Source organism: Salmo trutta, chromosome 33 (assembly GCF_901001165.1).
Source record: "Salmo trutta chromosome 33, fSalTru1.1, whole genome shotgun sequence".
In the NCBI taxonomy this organism is placed as follows: domain Eukaryota; kingdom Metazoa; phylum Chordata; class Actinopteri; order Salmoniformes; family Salmonidae; genus Salmo; species Salmo trutta.
In genome coordinates, this window is record NC_042989.1 from 43,567,442 (window position 1) to 43,581,914 (window position 14,473).

At 46.5% G+C, this 14,473-nt stretch overlaps 1 protein-coding gene across 4 annotated transcripts; it reads right to left on the minus strand.

Annotated features, from left to right (window-relative positions):
- Positions 1 to 349: 349 nt before the first annotated feature.
- On the minus strand, positions 350 to 12,660 carry mavs (mitochondrial antiviral signaling protein). 4 transcript variants are annotated; one of them, XM_029731025.1, is made up of 8 exons: positions 12,132 to 12,660; positions 10,796 to 10,868; positions 8,525 to 8,856; positions 4,496 to 4,566; positions 4,258 to 4,386; positions 3,750 to 3,927; positions 2,520 to 3,229; positions 350 to 1,554 (listed from the first exon to the last, which is right to left on the minus strand). In XM_029731025.1, the coding sequence occupies exons 5-8, from the start codon at positions 4,378 to 4,380 to the stop codon at positions 715 to 717; spliced, it is 1,851 nt and encodes a 616-aa protein (XP_029586885.1). In that variant the 5' UTR covers positions 4,381 to 4,386; positions 4,496 to 4,566; positions 8,525 to 8,856; positions 10,796 to 10,868; positions 12,132 to 12,660; the 3' UTR covers positions 350 to 714. The 4 variants fall into 4 exon arrangements, with proteins under 4 accessions (XP_029586885.1, XP_029586882.1, XP_029586884.1 ...); XM_029731022.1 differs by lacking the exon at positions 8,525 to 8,856; XM_029731024.1 differs by lacking the exons at positions 8,525 to 8,856; positions 10,796 to 10,868.
- Positions 12,661 to 14,473: the final 1,813 nt, after the last annotated feature.

Genomic DNA, 14,473 nt, shown 5'->3' on the forward strand with positions numbered 1-14,473 from the left:
TGGATGTCCTTTGGGTGGTGGACCGTTCTTGATACACACTGGGAAACTGTTGAGCGTGAAAAACCCAGCAGCGTTACAGTTCTTGACTCAAACCGGTGTGCCTGGAATACTACCATACCCCCGTTCAAAGGCACTTCAATATTTTGTCTTGCTCATTCACCCTCTGAATGGCACTCATACACAATCCATGTCTTAATTGTCTCAAGGGTTAAAAATTATTTAACTTGTCTCCTCCCCTTTCATCTACACGGATTGAAGTGGATTTAATAAATTACATCAATAAGGGATCATATCTTTCACCTGGTCAGTCTGTCATGGAAAGAGCAGGTGTTCCTAATGTTTTGTTCACTCCGTGTATATTGGTGTTTATTGGGTTGAACTCATTGCCTCACCTAATAAATAGTTCATTTCAGCTCCTATCAATACAGTAAGGCACTGGACCAATATAATAATCTCTTAACATATTGAACTATAATATGTCCTTGGTTTTTTTTGCAATACTTTTACCCTGGCCCTATTTCCAATATAGTGCACTACTTTTGCCCTGTCTAGGCTGTGTAATTATTCTTCAAGCTGCCTCACGCTACAGAAACAGTAGATTGCCAGAACCTCCCAAAAGGACAGGGGCCAAAGACAAGGTTACTCACTGTGAGATATATATATATATCTAAAAACATGGTGCCATTTGAGACAACCTATTCTTAACGCTTGATGTTAATTCATCATCCTCCAGGCCATGAACAGTGAGACGGCCACTACAGCAGCCCCCAGAAGATAGTAGCTCTCTCCTATTGTTCCCTCCTGCTTCAGTTCAGGAACAGCTCTAGCCTCCATCGGGACCTCCGTCCCCATAGGCTCCACGGTCTTACGGTTCTCAGCCGAGGAAGAGCTGTTGACGACGGCGACAGAGCCAGTAGGAGCATCAGGATGTTTGGTTGAAGGGCTGGCGTCTTGGCCGTTAACCATCATAATCAGACCCTGAGATTGGCCGTTGCGGTTCGGAACTGGTCTCGGTGTTCCAGACACACCCACATTCTTAGTACCCAGCATGCTCTGTGTTTGGTCATCTTGATTCCAGATACGTGGCTCCTTGGACACGTGGACTACAATGTTCGGCGACTGGCCGTCGTTGTTCTGGATGGACGCGTCCTCAGACACGTGAACAACATTGTGCAGCACCTCCTGGTCCCCCAGGGAGCTCAGCCAGGAGGACTCGAAGGTGTCCTCTTGGGGCTCGTTATGGGACAGGGGTTCGTTTATTTCTTCAGGAACTCCATTCTCCTGACACGGCAGATGGGTGGAAGTAGTGAAGGGGTCTGGGACCACAACAGGACTGTTCACGTCATCTGTAGCAAGTACCAGGTCTGACACAGACCTCTGTAGACGTGTCGAGTCTCCTGAGTATGGCTGGCTGTCCATGACCTCACTGCGGAGGACTTCAGGCTTGCTAAAGTTCACATCATCCTCGTTCATGGAGGTATCCACCGTGGGTGAGGCTGAGGCCGTGGCCAGGGAGAAGTGAGACAGCTCAGTGTGTTGGACATCTTCAGTTACCTGCAGGAGAGATCTCTTTTAGTTCCAAGCTTCTCACCATCTTCAGTTTCAGGCATATTTTAAAAAAAAGTGTAGATGTGGGCAACAGATTTCATTTCATTAGCAACTTGAATTCAAAAAGATTCAATCTACTCAGCAAGCATAAATTACAAAGCATTTTATTAACCAAACACACAGATCATAGGCAGAACCTATCGAACCTAACACACCCAAAGCTGATTTGAAAGAGCTCGAGGCAAAACTAGAGAAAGAGGAAAATCCAACACACAAAAATACTATTATTTACCTGGGCTGAATCAGAGTCTACAGATTCCTGGTGGAAGGTAGACTTATTTACCTGGGCTGGATCAGAGTCCTCTACATCTTCCTGGTGGAAGGTAGGCTTATTTACCTGGGTTGGATCAGTCTACAGCTTCCTGGTGGGAGGTAGGCTTATTTACCTGGGTTGGATCGGTCTACAGCTTCCTGGTGGAAGGTAGGCTTATTTACCTGGGTTGGATCAGAGTCCTCTACAGCTTCCTGGTGGAAGGTAGTCTTATTTACCTGGGTTGGATCAGAGTCCTCTACAGCTTCCTGGTGGAAGGTAGACTTATTTACCTGGGTTGGATCAGAGTCCTCTACAGCTTCCTGGTGGAAGGTAGTCTTATTTACCTGGGTTGGATCAGTCTACAGCTTCCTGGTGGAAGGTAGTCTTATTTACCTGGGTTGGATCAGTCTACAGCCTCCTGGTGGAAGGTAGGCTTATTTACCTGGGTTGGATCAGAGTCCTCTACAGCTTCCTGGTGGAAGGTAGACTTATTTACCTGGGTTGGATCAGAGTCCTCTACAGCTTCCTGGTGGAAGGTAGGCTTATTTACCTGGGTTGGATCAGAGTCCTCTACAGCTTCCTGGTGGAAGGTAGGCTTATTTACCTGGGTTGGATCAGAGTCCTCTACAGCTTCCTGGTGGAAGGTAGACTTATTTACCTGGGTTGGATCAGAGTCCTCTACAGCTTCCTGGTGGAAGGTAGTCACTTTGACTGTGTGTGGCAAGGTGTCCTGAACTGGACGTCTCTCAGGGGACTGGAATCTGGCCAAGGCAGCAGGGGTGGATTCAGTTTGGGACAGGGCTAGGTGTGAGACAGGCAATGGGATTTGAGTTACAGCTGGGATTAGGTCTGAACCAGACGAGGTAGGAGTGGTTTCAGACAGGGCTATCTGTGTTGGAGCATCACTATGAGACGAGTTGTCCTCCAGACTGACGGTTTCAACAGGACCAGGCTGGGATGAGGCTGAAGGTTCAGAGATCACTGTGGGCTCCTCTGCTGAGACAGGAGACAGAGGGGTTGCCTGGGGCTCTGCCTTAAGGACAGCGACAGGAGAAGGTGCTGCCTCTGAGGCCATTTCAGGGCTCACTGCTGCTTCGGGAGCATGTGGGGCTGGCTCTGAAGAGGAGCCAGCCATGGGAGCCTCAGGAACTGAGCTTGGGGGCGCTTCTGGCTGGGGAGCCACTACAGGAGGGGGCAAAGGGAGTGAAGCCTCCGGTGGGGCTACCTCCAGTGGGGCAGCTACCTCCGGTGGGGCTGGCTGAGCTGGGAGGACCAGAGAAGATGGCGACCCCTCAGAGATGGTAGAAGGAATTGGATGAACAGGAGTCCTGACTGCAGTGGTAGCAGCAGCTGAAGGAGGGTAGGGATCTAGGGAGTAAGAGAAACAGATTAAGGCATATCACCTTTCCTCACACATAATAAGCACCATGTTCTGTTTTGACATTTACTGTAAATGGTGGAAGAAACCTTGGATTTGATTTTACAGTTACATTACATTTACATTTTAGTCATTTAGCAGACGCTCTTATCCAGAGCGACTTACAGTAGTGAATGCATAAATTTTTTCCCCCCGTACTGGTCCCCAGTGGGAATCGAACCCACAACCCTGGCGTTGCAAACACCATGCTCTACCAACTGAGCCACACGGGACCAGTTCTGGGCAGCATTCAATTACGTCAACTGTTGATTGAGCAATAGCACACACACACACACACACACACACACACACACACACACACACACACACACACACACACACACACACACACACACACACACACACACAAAACACATGTTCTCTATCATCATATCAACAATGTTGAACTGAGTCACAGAGATCCTAGGTGTCCAGTTTTAAAATGCACTTGAAATAAAGTTTGAGACTTACTATTCTGGTTATGCTTGTTCCACTCTGCCCTCAGTTCATCAGCCAGGTCCTGATGCTCCAGCAGCTCCAGGGCTGACATCAACTCTTCTGGCCAGTTCATTCTCTTCTGCACATAGTCCAGCAGGAGTTGCATCGCCACATAGTTACCAGAAAAGTCCTTCTTGGCCTGGATCTCCTCCTGAAAGTACAATGAATAAGAATAATTGTTTAATAAAAATAACACATTACAAAATAAAGTTCATATATTCATTTACCAGGTACATAATCTGGATCAGATTATACATCATATAAAAATAAAGATTGTGATAATTGGATTGATAATCTGGATAAAATGCCCTAAATGACCAACATCCAACCACCCGCCCGGCCACAGAAGCCGCCCGCCCGGCCACAGAAGCCGCCCGCCCGGCCACAGAAGCCGCCCGCCCGGCCACAGAAGCCGCCCGCCCGGCCACAGAAGACACCCGCCCGGTCACAGAAGCCACCCGCCCGGCCAGAAGCTACTCACCTTGTCAGAAGGTGTAAGGCAAGGGAGATGGGCTATGAGCTCGGTGGCCTTCACTCTGGTCACAAACACCCCCATTCTGCGCCGCAGGTGCAAAGACAGTTTTTCCCGGGTGAACGACGACATCGTGTGCTGTGGAGAGGAGAAATGACCAGCAACATTGAGGTACAGTGGCTATGATGCAGTATGATGCAGCCTTGCTCAAGCTGTGAAACAAGCTATAACTATGCAGGGTTGTTACCTGGTCTCTCAGATGGATATATTCTACCTCAGTATGGACCTCAAACAGATCCTATTGGCAGGTGTTGAACCCTGAAAAAAAAAAAAAAATACATATATATATTTTTTAAAGGTAAAACACATAGTATGTCAGATTATGCAAGACTCATGTTGCAGCATAAGTACAGGCAACATAACCGCTGAAAATGAAACAGAAACCAAGATAATAGTCACTGCTGCTGTGTCTGGAAATATCCAACTTTGATAACGGTTCAGGACAATAAAAGAGAAAGTCCCCCCCCCACACAGAACCTTAGAGCCTGGACAGGCCTAGTCTAGTAACTAATTAATGACCTCCAGACTCTCAGAGAGATTAATATCACAAGCCAAGGAGCTTTAGTCTAGCTGAAGAAAACTACTGTGGCACCCAATTCCCCCCTATGAGCCCTGGTCAAAAGTAGTGCCCTGTATGGGAAAATGGGTGTATCATCTGAGACGCAGCCAAAGGACCCCTACTAGAACCAGGGAAAATACCCAGGCCTGCGTCTACCGCTAAGGACCCCTACTAGAACCAGGGAAAATACCCAGGCCTGCGTCTACCGCTAAGGACCCCTACTAGAACCAGGGAAAATACCCAGGCCTGCTTCTACCGCTAAGGACCCCTACTAGAACCAGGGAAAATACCCAGGCCTGCTTCTACCGCTAAGGACCCCTACTAGAACCAGGGAAAACACCCAGGCCTGCGTCTACCGCTAAGGACCCCTACTAGAACCAGGGAAAATACCCAGGCCTGCTTCTACCGCTAAGGACCCCTACTAGAACCAGGGAAAATACCCAGGCCTGCTTCTACCGCTAAGGACCCCTACTAGAACCAGGGAAAATACCCAGGCCTGCGTCTACCACCCCTACTAGAACCAGGGAAAACACCCAGGCCCGCTTCTACCGCTAAGGACCCCTACTAGAACCAGGGAAAACACCCAGGCCTGCTTCTACCGCTAAGGACCCCTACTAGAACCAGGGAAAACACCCAGGCCTGCTTCTACCGCTAAGGACCCCTACTAGAACCAGGGAAAACACCCAGGCCTGCTTCTACCGCTAAGGACCCCTACTAGAACCAGGGAAAACACCCAAGCCTGCTTCTACCGCTAAGGACCCCTACTAGAACCAGGGAAAACACCCAGGCCCGCTTCTACCGCTAAGGACCCCTACTAGAACCAGGGAAAACACCCAGGCCCGCTTCTACCGCTAAGGACCCCTACTAGAACCAGGGAAAACACCCAGGCCTGCTTCTACCGCTAAGGACCCCTACTAGAACCAGGGAAAATACCCAGGCCTGCGTCTACCGCTAAGGACCCCTACTAGAACCAGGGAAAATACCCAGGCCTGCGTCTACCACCCCTACTAGAACCAGGGAAAACACCCAGGCCCGCTTCTACCGCTAAGGACCCCTACTAGAACCAGGGAAAACACCCAGGCCTGCTTCTACCGCTAAGGACCCCTACTAGAACCAGGGAAAACACCCAGGCCTGCTTCTACCGCTAAGGACCCCTACTAGAACCAGGGAAAACACCCAGGCCTGCTTCTACCGCTAAGGACCCCTACTAGAACCAGGGAAAACACCCAAGCCTGCTTCTACCGCTAAGGACCCCTACTAGAACCAGGGAAAACACCCAGGCCCGCTTCTACCGCTAAGGACCCCTACTAGAACCAGGGAAAACACCCAGGCCCGCTTCTACCGCTAAGGACCCCTACTAGAACCAGGGGAAACTCCCAGGCCTGCGTCTACCACCCCTACTAGAACCAGGGAAAACACCCAGGCCTGCTTCTACCGCTAAGGACCCCTACTAGAACCAGGGAAAACACCCAGGCCTGCTTCTACCGCTAAGGACCCCTACTAGAACCAGGGAAAACACCCAGCCCTGCTTCTACCGCTAAGGACCCCTACTAGAACCAGGGGAAACACCCAGGCCCGCTTCTACCGCTAAGGACCCCTACTAGAACCAGGGAAAACACCCAGGCCCGCTTCTACCGCTAAGAACCCCTACTAGAACCAGGGAAAACACCCAGGCCCGCTTCTACCGCTAAGGACCCCTACTAGAACCAGGGAAAACACCCAGGCCCGCTTCTACCGCTAAGGACCCCTACTAGAACCAGGGAAAACACCCAGGCCCGCTTCTACCGCTAAGGACCCCTACTAGAACCAGGGAAAACACCCAGGCCCGCTTCTACCGCTAAGGACCCCTACTAGAACCAGGGAAAACACCCAGGCCCGCTTCTACCGCTAAGGACCCCTACTAAAACCAGGGAAAACACCCAGGCCCGCTTCTACCGCTAAGGACCCCTACTAGAACCAGGGAAAACACCCAGGCCCGCTTCTACCGCTAAGGACCCCTACTAGAACCAGGGAAAATACCCAGGTCTGCATCTACCGCTAAGGACCCCTACTAGAACCAGGGAAAACACCCAGGCCTGCTTCTACCGCTAAGGACCCCTACTAGAACCAGGGAAAACACCCAGGCAGCTTCTACCGCTAAGGACCCCTACTAGAACCAGGGAAAACACCCAGGCCCGCTTCTACCGCTAAGGACCCCTACTAGAACCAGGGAAAACACCCAGGCCCACTTCTACCGCTAAGGACCCCTACTAGAACCAGGGAAAACACCCAGGCCCGCTTCTACCGCTAAGGACCCCTACTAGAACCAGGGAAAATACCCAGGCCCGCTTCTACCGCTAAGGACCCCTACTAGAACCAGGGAAAACACCCAGGCCCGCTTCTACCGCTAAGGACCCCTACTAGAACCAGGGAAAACACCCAGGCCCGCTTCTACCGCTAAGGACCCCTACTAGAACCAGGGAAAACACCCAGGCCCGCTTCTACCGCTAAGGACCCCTACTAGAACCAGGGAAAACACCCAGGCCCGCTTCTACCGCTAAGGACCCCTACTAGAACCAGGGAAAACACCCAGGCCCGCTTCTACCGCTAAGGACCCCTACTAGAACCAGGGAAAACACCCAGGCCCGCTTCTACCGCTAAGGACCCCTACTAGAACCAGGGAAAACACCCAGGCCCGCTTCTATCGCTAAGGACCCCTACTAGAACCAGGAAAAACACCCAGGCCCGCTTCTACCGCTAAGGACCCCTACTAGAACCAGGGAAAACACCCAGGCCCGCTTCTACCGTTAAGGACCCCTACTAGAACCAGGGAAAACACCCAGGCCCGCTTCTACCGCTAAGGACCCCTACTAGAACCAGGGAAAACACCCAGGCCCGCTTCTACCGCTAAGGACCCCTACTAGAACCAGGGAAAACACCCAGGCCCGCTTCTACCGCTAAGGACCCCTACTAGAACCAGGGAAAACACCCAGGCCCGCTTCTACCGCTAAGGACCCCTACTAGAACCAGGGAAAACACCCAGGCCCGCTTCTACCGCTAAGGACCCCTACTAGAACCAGGGAAAACACCCAGGCCCGCTTCTACCGCTAAGGACCCCTACTAGAACCAGGGAAAACACCCAGGCCCGCTTTTACCGCTAAGGACCCCTACTAGAACCAGGGAAAACACCCAGGCCCGCTTCTACCGCTAAGGACCCCTACTAGAACCAGCGAAAACACCCAGGCCCGCTTCTACCGCTAAGGACCCCTACTAGAACCGGGGAAAACACCCAGGCCCGCTTCTACCGCTAAGGACCCCTACTAGAACCAGGGAAAACACCCAGGCCTGCTTCTACCGCTAAGGACCCCTACTAGAACCAGGGAAAACACCCAGGCCCGCTTCTACCGCTAAGGACCCCTACTAGAACCAGGGAAAACACCACAAAACAAGCTACATATAAAAAAGGTGCTTGAAATGAAAACCCGAGATGACTGCATTAAAATATAAACAGTAGGCTACAAGTGTTTATCATATTGAAATACATTTCCTGTTCAATCTATTCAGTTCTATTTTCCTACGTCTGTATTTTGTCTCAATATATTATATAATTTGCGCCACCTTTTATTTAAACTAGGCAAGTCAGTTAAGAACAAATTCTTATTTACAATGACGGCCTACCCTGGATGACGTTGGGCCAATTGTGCGCCGCCCTACGGGACTCCCAATCACGGCCGGATGTGATACAGCCTGCAATGAAGGTACCTAATCTGTGATTTCATGCATTTTTAAATTGGGTAAACATTAGAATAAGTATGCCTCAATATGTGCAGCCGTAGGTGGTAATATCTATAGGAGCTGATCCATCGTCAGTATTTCAAAAATAATTATAATATTAAGGAAAGATTTGAATAGATTAAGCTGATCTGAGAGCAGCATTCCCTTTCTTTCGATCCAATCAGTATCGACACGCTCCAACTACACCGGTCCCTCTGCGTGGTGTTGCATCATTCCTACAACGAGCGAAGACGTATTGTTAAAAACACTCCTAAGCCCCATGGCTAAATCGGGTAAACCAGGCCCAAGCCCTTTACAGCAGAGGAGAAACATTGTTTATTGAATACACTTTAAATCCTTCCCTGTTCATACCTATAGACACACTGCCAGATAATCTGTTGTTGTTATGTTCAATAAGGAAGGAGAAAGCCCTTCATTCATAGGACATCTAGTCTATATAAGCCTACTACAAATGGCACCCTATCCAATATCTAACGCACTACCTTCGCCCATGGCGCGTTGGGCTGTGGTCAAATGTAGTGCACTATTATAGGGCATAGGAACTCAGGGCTGTGGTGCACTAGGGAATAGGAACTTCTTAATTCCCAGGAAGTCCTCTCTACATGGCCCACTACAGTTAGCCTTATCACTGATGCTGCTTTCTTTCTAGCTAGCACGTTTACCAAAACAGTGGCGGGGTGTCCGCTTTGTTGTTTGAACTGCAGATTTTCAGTTTAAAGTTGACATTCGAAATCTAGCAGGTTAATTTAAACCCCCGGAGAACTAGGAGACTGTCAGGGTTGATTTAAACCCCCAGAGAGAGAGTGTCCAGAGAACTAGGAGACTGTCAGGGTTGATTTAAACCCCAGAGCGAGAGAGTGTCCAGAGAACTAGGAGACTGTCAGGGTTGATTTAAACCCCAGAGAGAGAGTGTCCCGAGAACTAGGAGACTGTCAGGGTTGATTTAAACCCCAGAGAGAGAGTGTCCCGACCTAGGAGACTGTCAGGGTTGATTTAAACCCCCAGAGAGAGTGTCCCGAGAACTAGGAGACTGTCAGGGTTGATTTAAACCCCCAGAGAGAGTGTCCCGAGAACTAGGACACTGTCAGGGTTGATTTAAACCCCAGAGAGAGAGTGTCCCGAGAACTAGGAGACTGTCAGGGTTGATTTAAACCCCGGAGAGAGTGTTTTACAATGTAAGAAAATAACAGTTGAGAGAGTTAAGAAACAGGTAATCGGGTGAAACAGTAAAGGACAGACTAATGAACTTGGTAGCCTAGTGGTTAGAGAGTTGGCCCAGTAACCAAAAGGTTGCTGGATTGAATCCCTAAGCTGAAAATGTAAAAAAATCTGTAATTTTGCCCGTGAACAAGGTAGGCCGTCATTGTAAATAAGAATTTGTTGTTAACTGACTTGCCTAGTTAATAAATAAATAGATAAATAAATAATGTGCGACATTAAACATTGAGAGAAAAAGCACCTTGAGGAGACAAGGGCACCGACGCAGAGCTCTGCCAGAGGAACGCCCTCTAGTCTAAACACTAGGTCATCCCAACACTGGTTCACCTGGCTGGACAGTTACCTGCTCAGGTGTGTAAGGGATATTATCAACCAATGTTTAGAAGATCCAGAATAAATGACTGATAAGGCCGACAATATTGTCTGAGTAAATAGTAATATTATGCCAAGTAATTTCCTATGAACACATAGGCTGTTATCTTATTGAAGGGCAACAGTCAGAAAAGCATCTTCACTGCAGACTGAATAGTGTAAATCATGCGTTATATTTTCAATATTGTCAGTGACAATTTGTCACGGATGAACTAAAAACAGATGTTTTGCGTAATGATCAGTCCATGTTCAGTGCACAAGTGAGGTGAAGACCGAAGTGTCTGAAGACTGTTGCGCACTTCAGAAAAGAACAGATCTCTTCTACATTTCCCCATTTCGTAACAATGTGCAGACTAGTAACTTGTATATTATGAAGTAACTAAACTGCTATGGTGTTCTGTCGTCTGTCCCCCCCCACCCCACCCAAATTCAATTTTCTGACCAAATACAGGAAATCCTTTTGTAGACAGTTGAGCTCCGATCAACGATGGAGAAACGTAACAACGCTGGTTGTAGTGATGTAGTGAAGGACCCGTAAATGTCAGAAGTACCCAATTGTCTTACCTTTCCGTGTTTTACCTTCGGCAGACGGTGAATAAGGCACTCCTGTGCGCTTGAAGTACATACACGCCAGCACCTATGTGAAGATGGCCCCAATAAGGATAAGCCACAACCGTGGAATTTTGAAGGTCGCCTTCAAAATAAAAGTCCTTCATTGAAAGTGATGCAAAACGGACACAAATAGTTGAATCGTGCCATATTTGTACTAGGTAATTTTGAACAAGGTTGGGAATGTTACATAAATGCAACAAAATACAATAATTAGTTAAGTTGACAAAAATGTAGATTTGTACGTCTTCAGGATTGCATTGGGGGCATACAGTTAACTGTACAGCTGTACCTATGGATTGTGGATCAATGAAATCGGGTATCAGTCTACTCAGTGACACCAACAGTACATAACTGAGCAGAGTTCACACTTGTTAGAGTCGTAGCTCTTATTTGCGGGACTAATATATAGTTGCAACACTTTCAAATTAGGACCTTTAAATTTGAAGGCAAAATGCCAATTCCACCGCTGTGGCTATCTTCACATAAGTCAACAGCGGACTGTCTATTGAACCTAAAGGTCGATGTCTGCGCCCCCGCGGAAATCTAATTAGCATAATAAAACATTCCCATAAACCAATTTTAATCCGTAAGTGTAAGCAAGGGAAGGGGGTTCTACGAAGCTATATGGAACTGTTTTAAGGTCATACCAAAAATAATTTAGCTATTGACTTTGATTTTAAGACCCCTTCAAGTATCCAAAAAAATAAATTATATATATATATATAAATGACTTGATGGCATAATTTGTTTGGCCTTACAGCTGTTGGCCCATACAAACACATAGAACAACATATTTACTACATGGAACATATAGTCCCACCCAAAAAAAATAAAAATCTAAAGGAAGTTTGTTCAGGTGTCTGTTCTGTAGCTGAGAGAAGAAAGATCAGGTAACATGAGCTTTTTTAACATGCGTTGTCCCCTTACTTTTGTCACTAAACAGGCTTGATATACACTTCCATAAAATAAAAAATTAACTGGTACCTTCTGACGAGTCTTGTGAGAAAAATCTAAAAGGAAGTTTGTTCTAAATTGTCTGTCCTGTATCAGAGATATAAGATCAGGAAACATTTTTAATATGTATTTAACCCCTTATTTCGAGTCACTAAACAGGCTCTATACACACACACACACACACACACACACACACACACATATATATATATATATATATATATATATATATATATATACTTCCATGATTATTTTGTACTGGTAGCAGGGACCTTCAGACGAGTCGTGTGAGCGTCCCAGAGCAGAACAACCGACGTGTTGGTGCGAGTCTTACCTTTACACGGATGAGTCATATTAGTGTTCAGGCCAAACCGTTCCGACGATACAGACGCTTTTGTGAGAAAACCGATTTTCAGGATGACAAACACTGTAACTCTGTGACCGCAGATGCGGAAGTGTTACAGAGGCAGATTCGGTATATTGAGACGCATCCAACGTATAAAAGCAGATATCTCGTTGAAACAGCCGTGCGTCTGTAACGTCAAGACGCGGTGACTCCCCTCACCGTGTCATCTGATTGGTTGAAACCCGCAATCTCTCGCTTATCATTGGAGGACAGTGGGGAGCATGAAAAAAAAGACAGCGAATAGTAATTGTTCCCTGCTAACGCGCTGACCACTAACGCAAGCGGTGCAAAATAAACATGTACACGTTACATTTTATTCAATAATATCATCCAAACTGCTCGCCAGGCGTTAAAATAAAACCTGTTGTATTTTTTGATGGTTGAGGCGCTGCAAGTCCCGCTTCTCCCATACAGAACAATCAGTCGATATAAATAACGCGTTATGAATCAGACGGTGGGGAGCCGCCTGGCCCCACTAGTAGGTCAGGATCAAATCAACCGTTCATATCGTCATTTCCGAGTAGCCCCCCCCAAAAAAAACATCAACCACGGATTTTATTACACCCCTGTTTACGTTGGTGGCGATAATGATCTTTTTTTTTTTTTATTGTCCTGTAACTGAAACTAGAATAAGATCTTCTGATGTCCTTTCCCTGTGTCAAGGGTACATAATCACATTAGCTTTGTAAATCAGTTTAAAAAATAATGTCATGGATTTTAAAAAGTGTTTTTACCCAGGGATCGCCCGCTGATATGACCCATAGTAGGGAAGAATATTTATTGAGTGCAATTTGATCTGAATATAGAATCAACATAAAAGTATTTGCAATTTTGCATTAGCAGCAGTGGTGTAAAGTACTTAAGTAGAAATACTTTAAAGTACTAATTAAGTCGTTTTTTGCGGTATCTGTACTTTGCTATTTATATTTTTGACAACTTTTACTTTACTACATTCCTAAAGACAATTATGTACTTTTTACTCCTTACCTTTTCCCTGACACACAAAAATACTTGTTACGTTTTCAATGCTTAGTAGGACAGGAAAATGGTCCAAATCACACACTTATCAAGTGAACATCTCTGGTCATGAACTGTTACAATTTTATAAATCCCTCAAACTTGTGAAACTTTAAAAAGTTGGAAGTATTATCAGAAGTCATGTCTCTGAATGTCTGTTAATGTCTCATTGCCTTGTCACATAAATTATGTCCTGAATTCTTATTAAAAAATGTTTTGTTTTTTTTGGGGGGGGGGGGGTGTTCAATTGTATTCACAGGAATGTCTTGATGTGTAATATTGTAGCAATAAAAATAAAAAATAAATAAATAAAAAAAATAACAAAAAAACATCCCATGTCATCCCTACTGCCTCTGATCAGGCAGACTCACTAAACACACATGCTTTGTTTTTAAATGATGAGTGTTGGAGTGTGACCCTGGCTATCCGTAAATAAATAAATTATGTGCCGTCTGGTTTGCTTAATATAAGGAATTTTAAATGATTCATACTTTAGTATATTTACAACCAAATACATTTATACTTTTTACTCAAGTAGTATTTTACTGGGTGACTTTCACTTGAGTCATTTTCTATTAAGGCATCTTTACTTTTACTCAAGTATGAGAATTGAGTACTTTTTCCATTACTGATTAGCTTCCTTTCAGCTTAAATTCCCCGGGAACCATGGCCTGGTGTCATTTCCTGTTTTCGGCTGCGTCTAATTTATTTGTCTGCATCTCCTGTCTCTGTCTTAAATCTCCATATTTTTCCCAAAGTACTAGTACACTTTCAATATTAGTGGAGGGCACTGTACAGTACTAAATCCATGTGTACGTGTGTGTATAGTGCATATGTTATCGTGTGTGTGTGTGTGTGTGTGTGTGTGTGTGTGTGTGTGTGTGTGTGTGTGTGTGTGTGTGTGTGTGTGTGTGTGTGTGTGTGTGTGTGTGTGTGTGTGTGTGTGCGCGCGCGCGTGTCAATGTTTGTGTCTCTTCACAGTCCCCGCTGTTCCATAAGGTGTATTTTTATCTGTTTTATAAATCTGATTCTACTGCTGCATCAGTTACCTGATGTGGAATAGAGTTCCATGTAGTCATGGCTCTATGTAGTACTGTGCTCCTCCCATAGTCTGTTCTGGGTTTGGGGACTGTGAAGAGACCTCTGGTGGCATGTCTTGTGGGGTATGCATGGGTGTCTGAGCTGTGTGCTAGTAGTTTAAACAGACAGCTCGTGCATTCAACATGTCAATACCTCAGGGCCTCCCGTGTGGC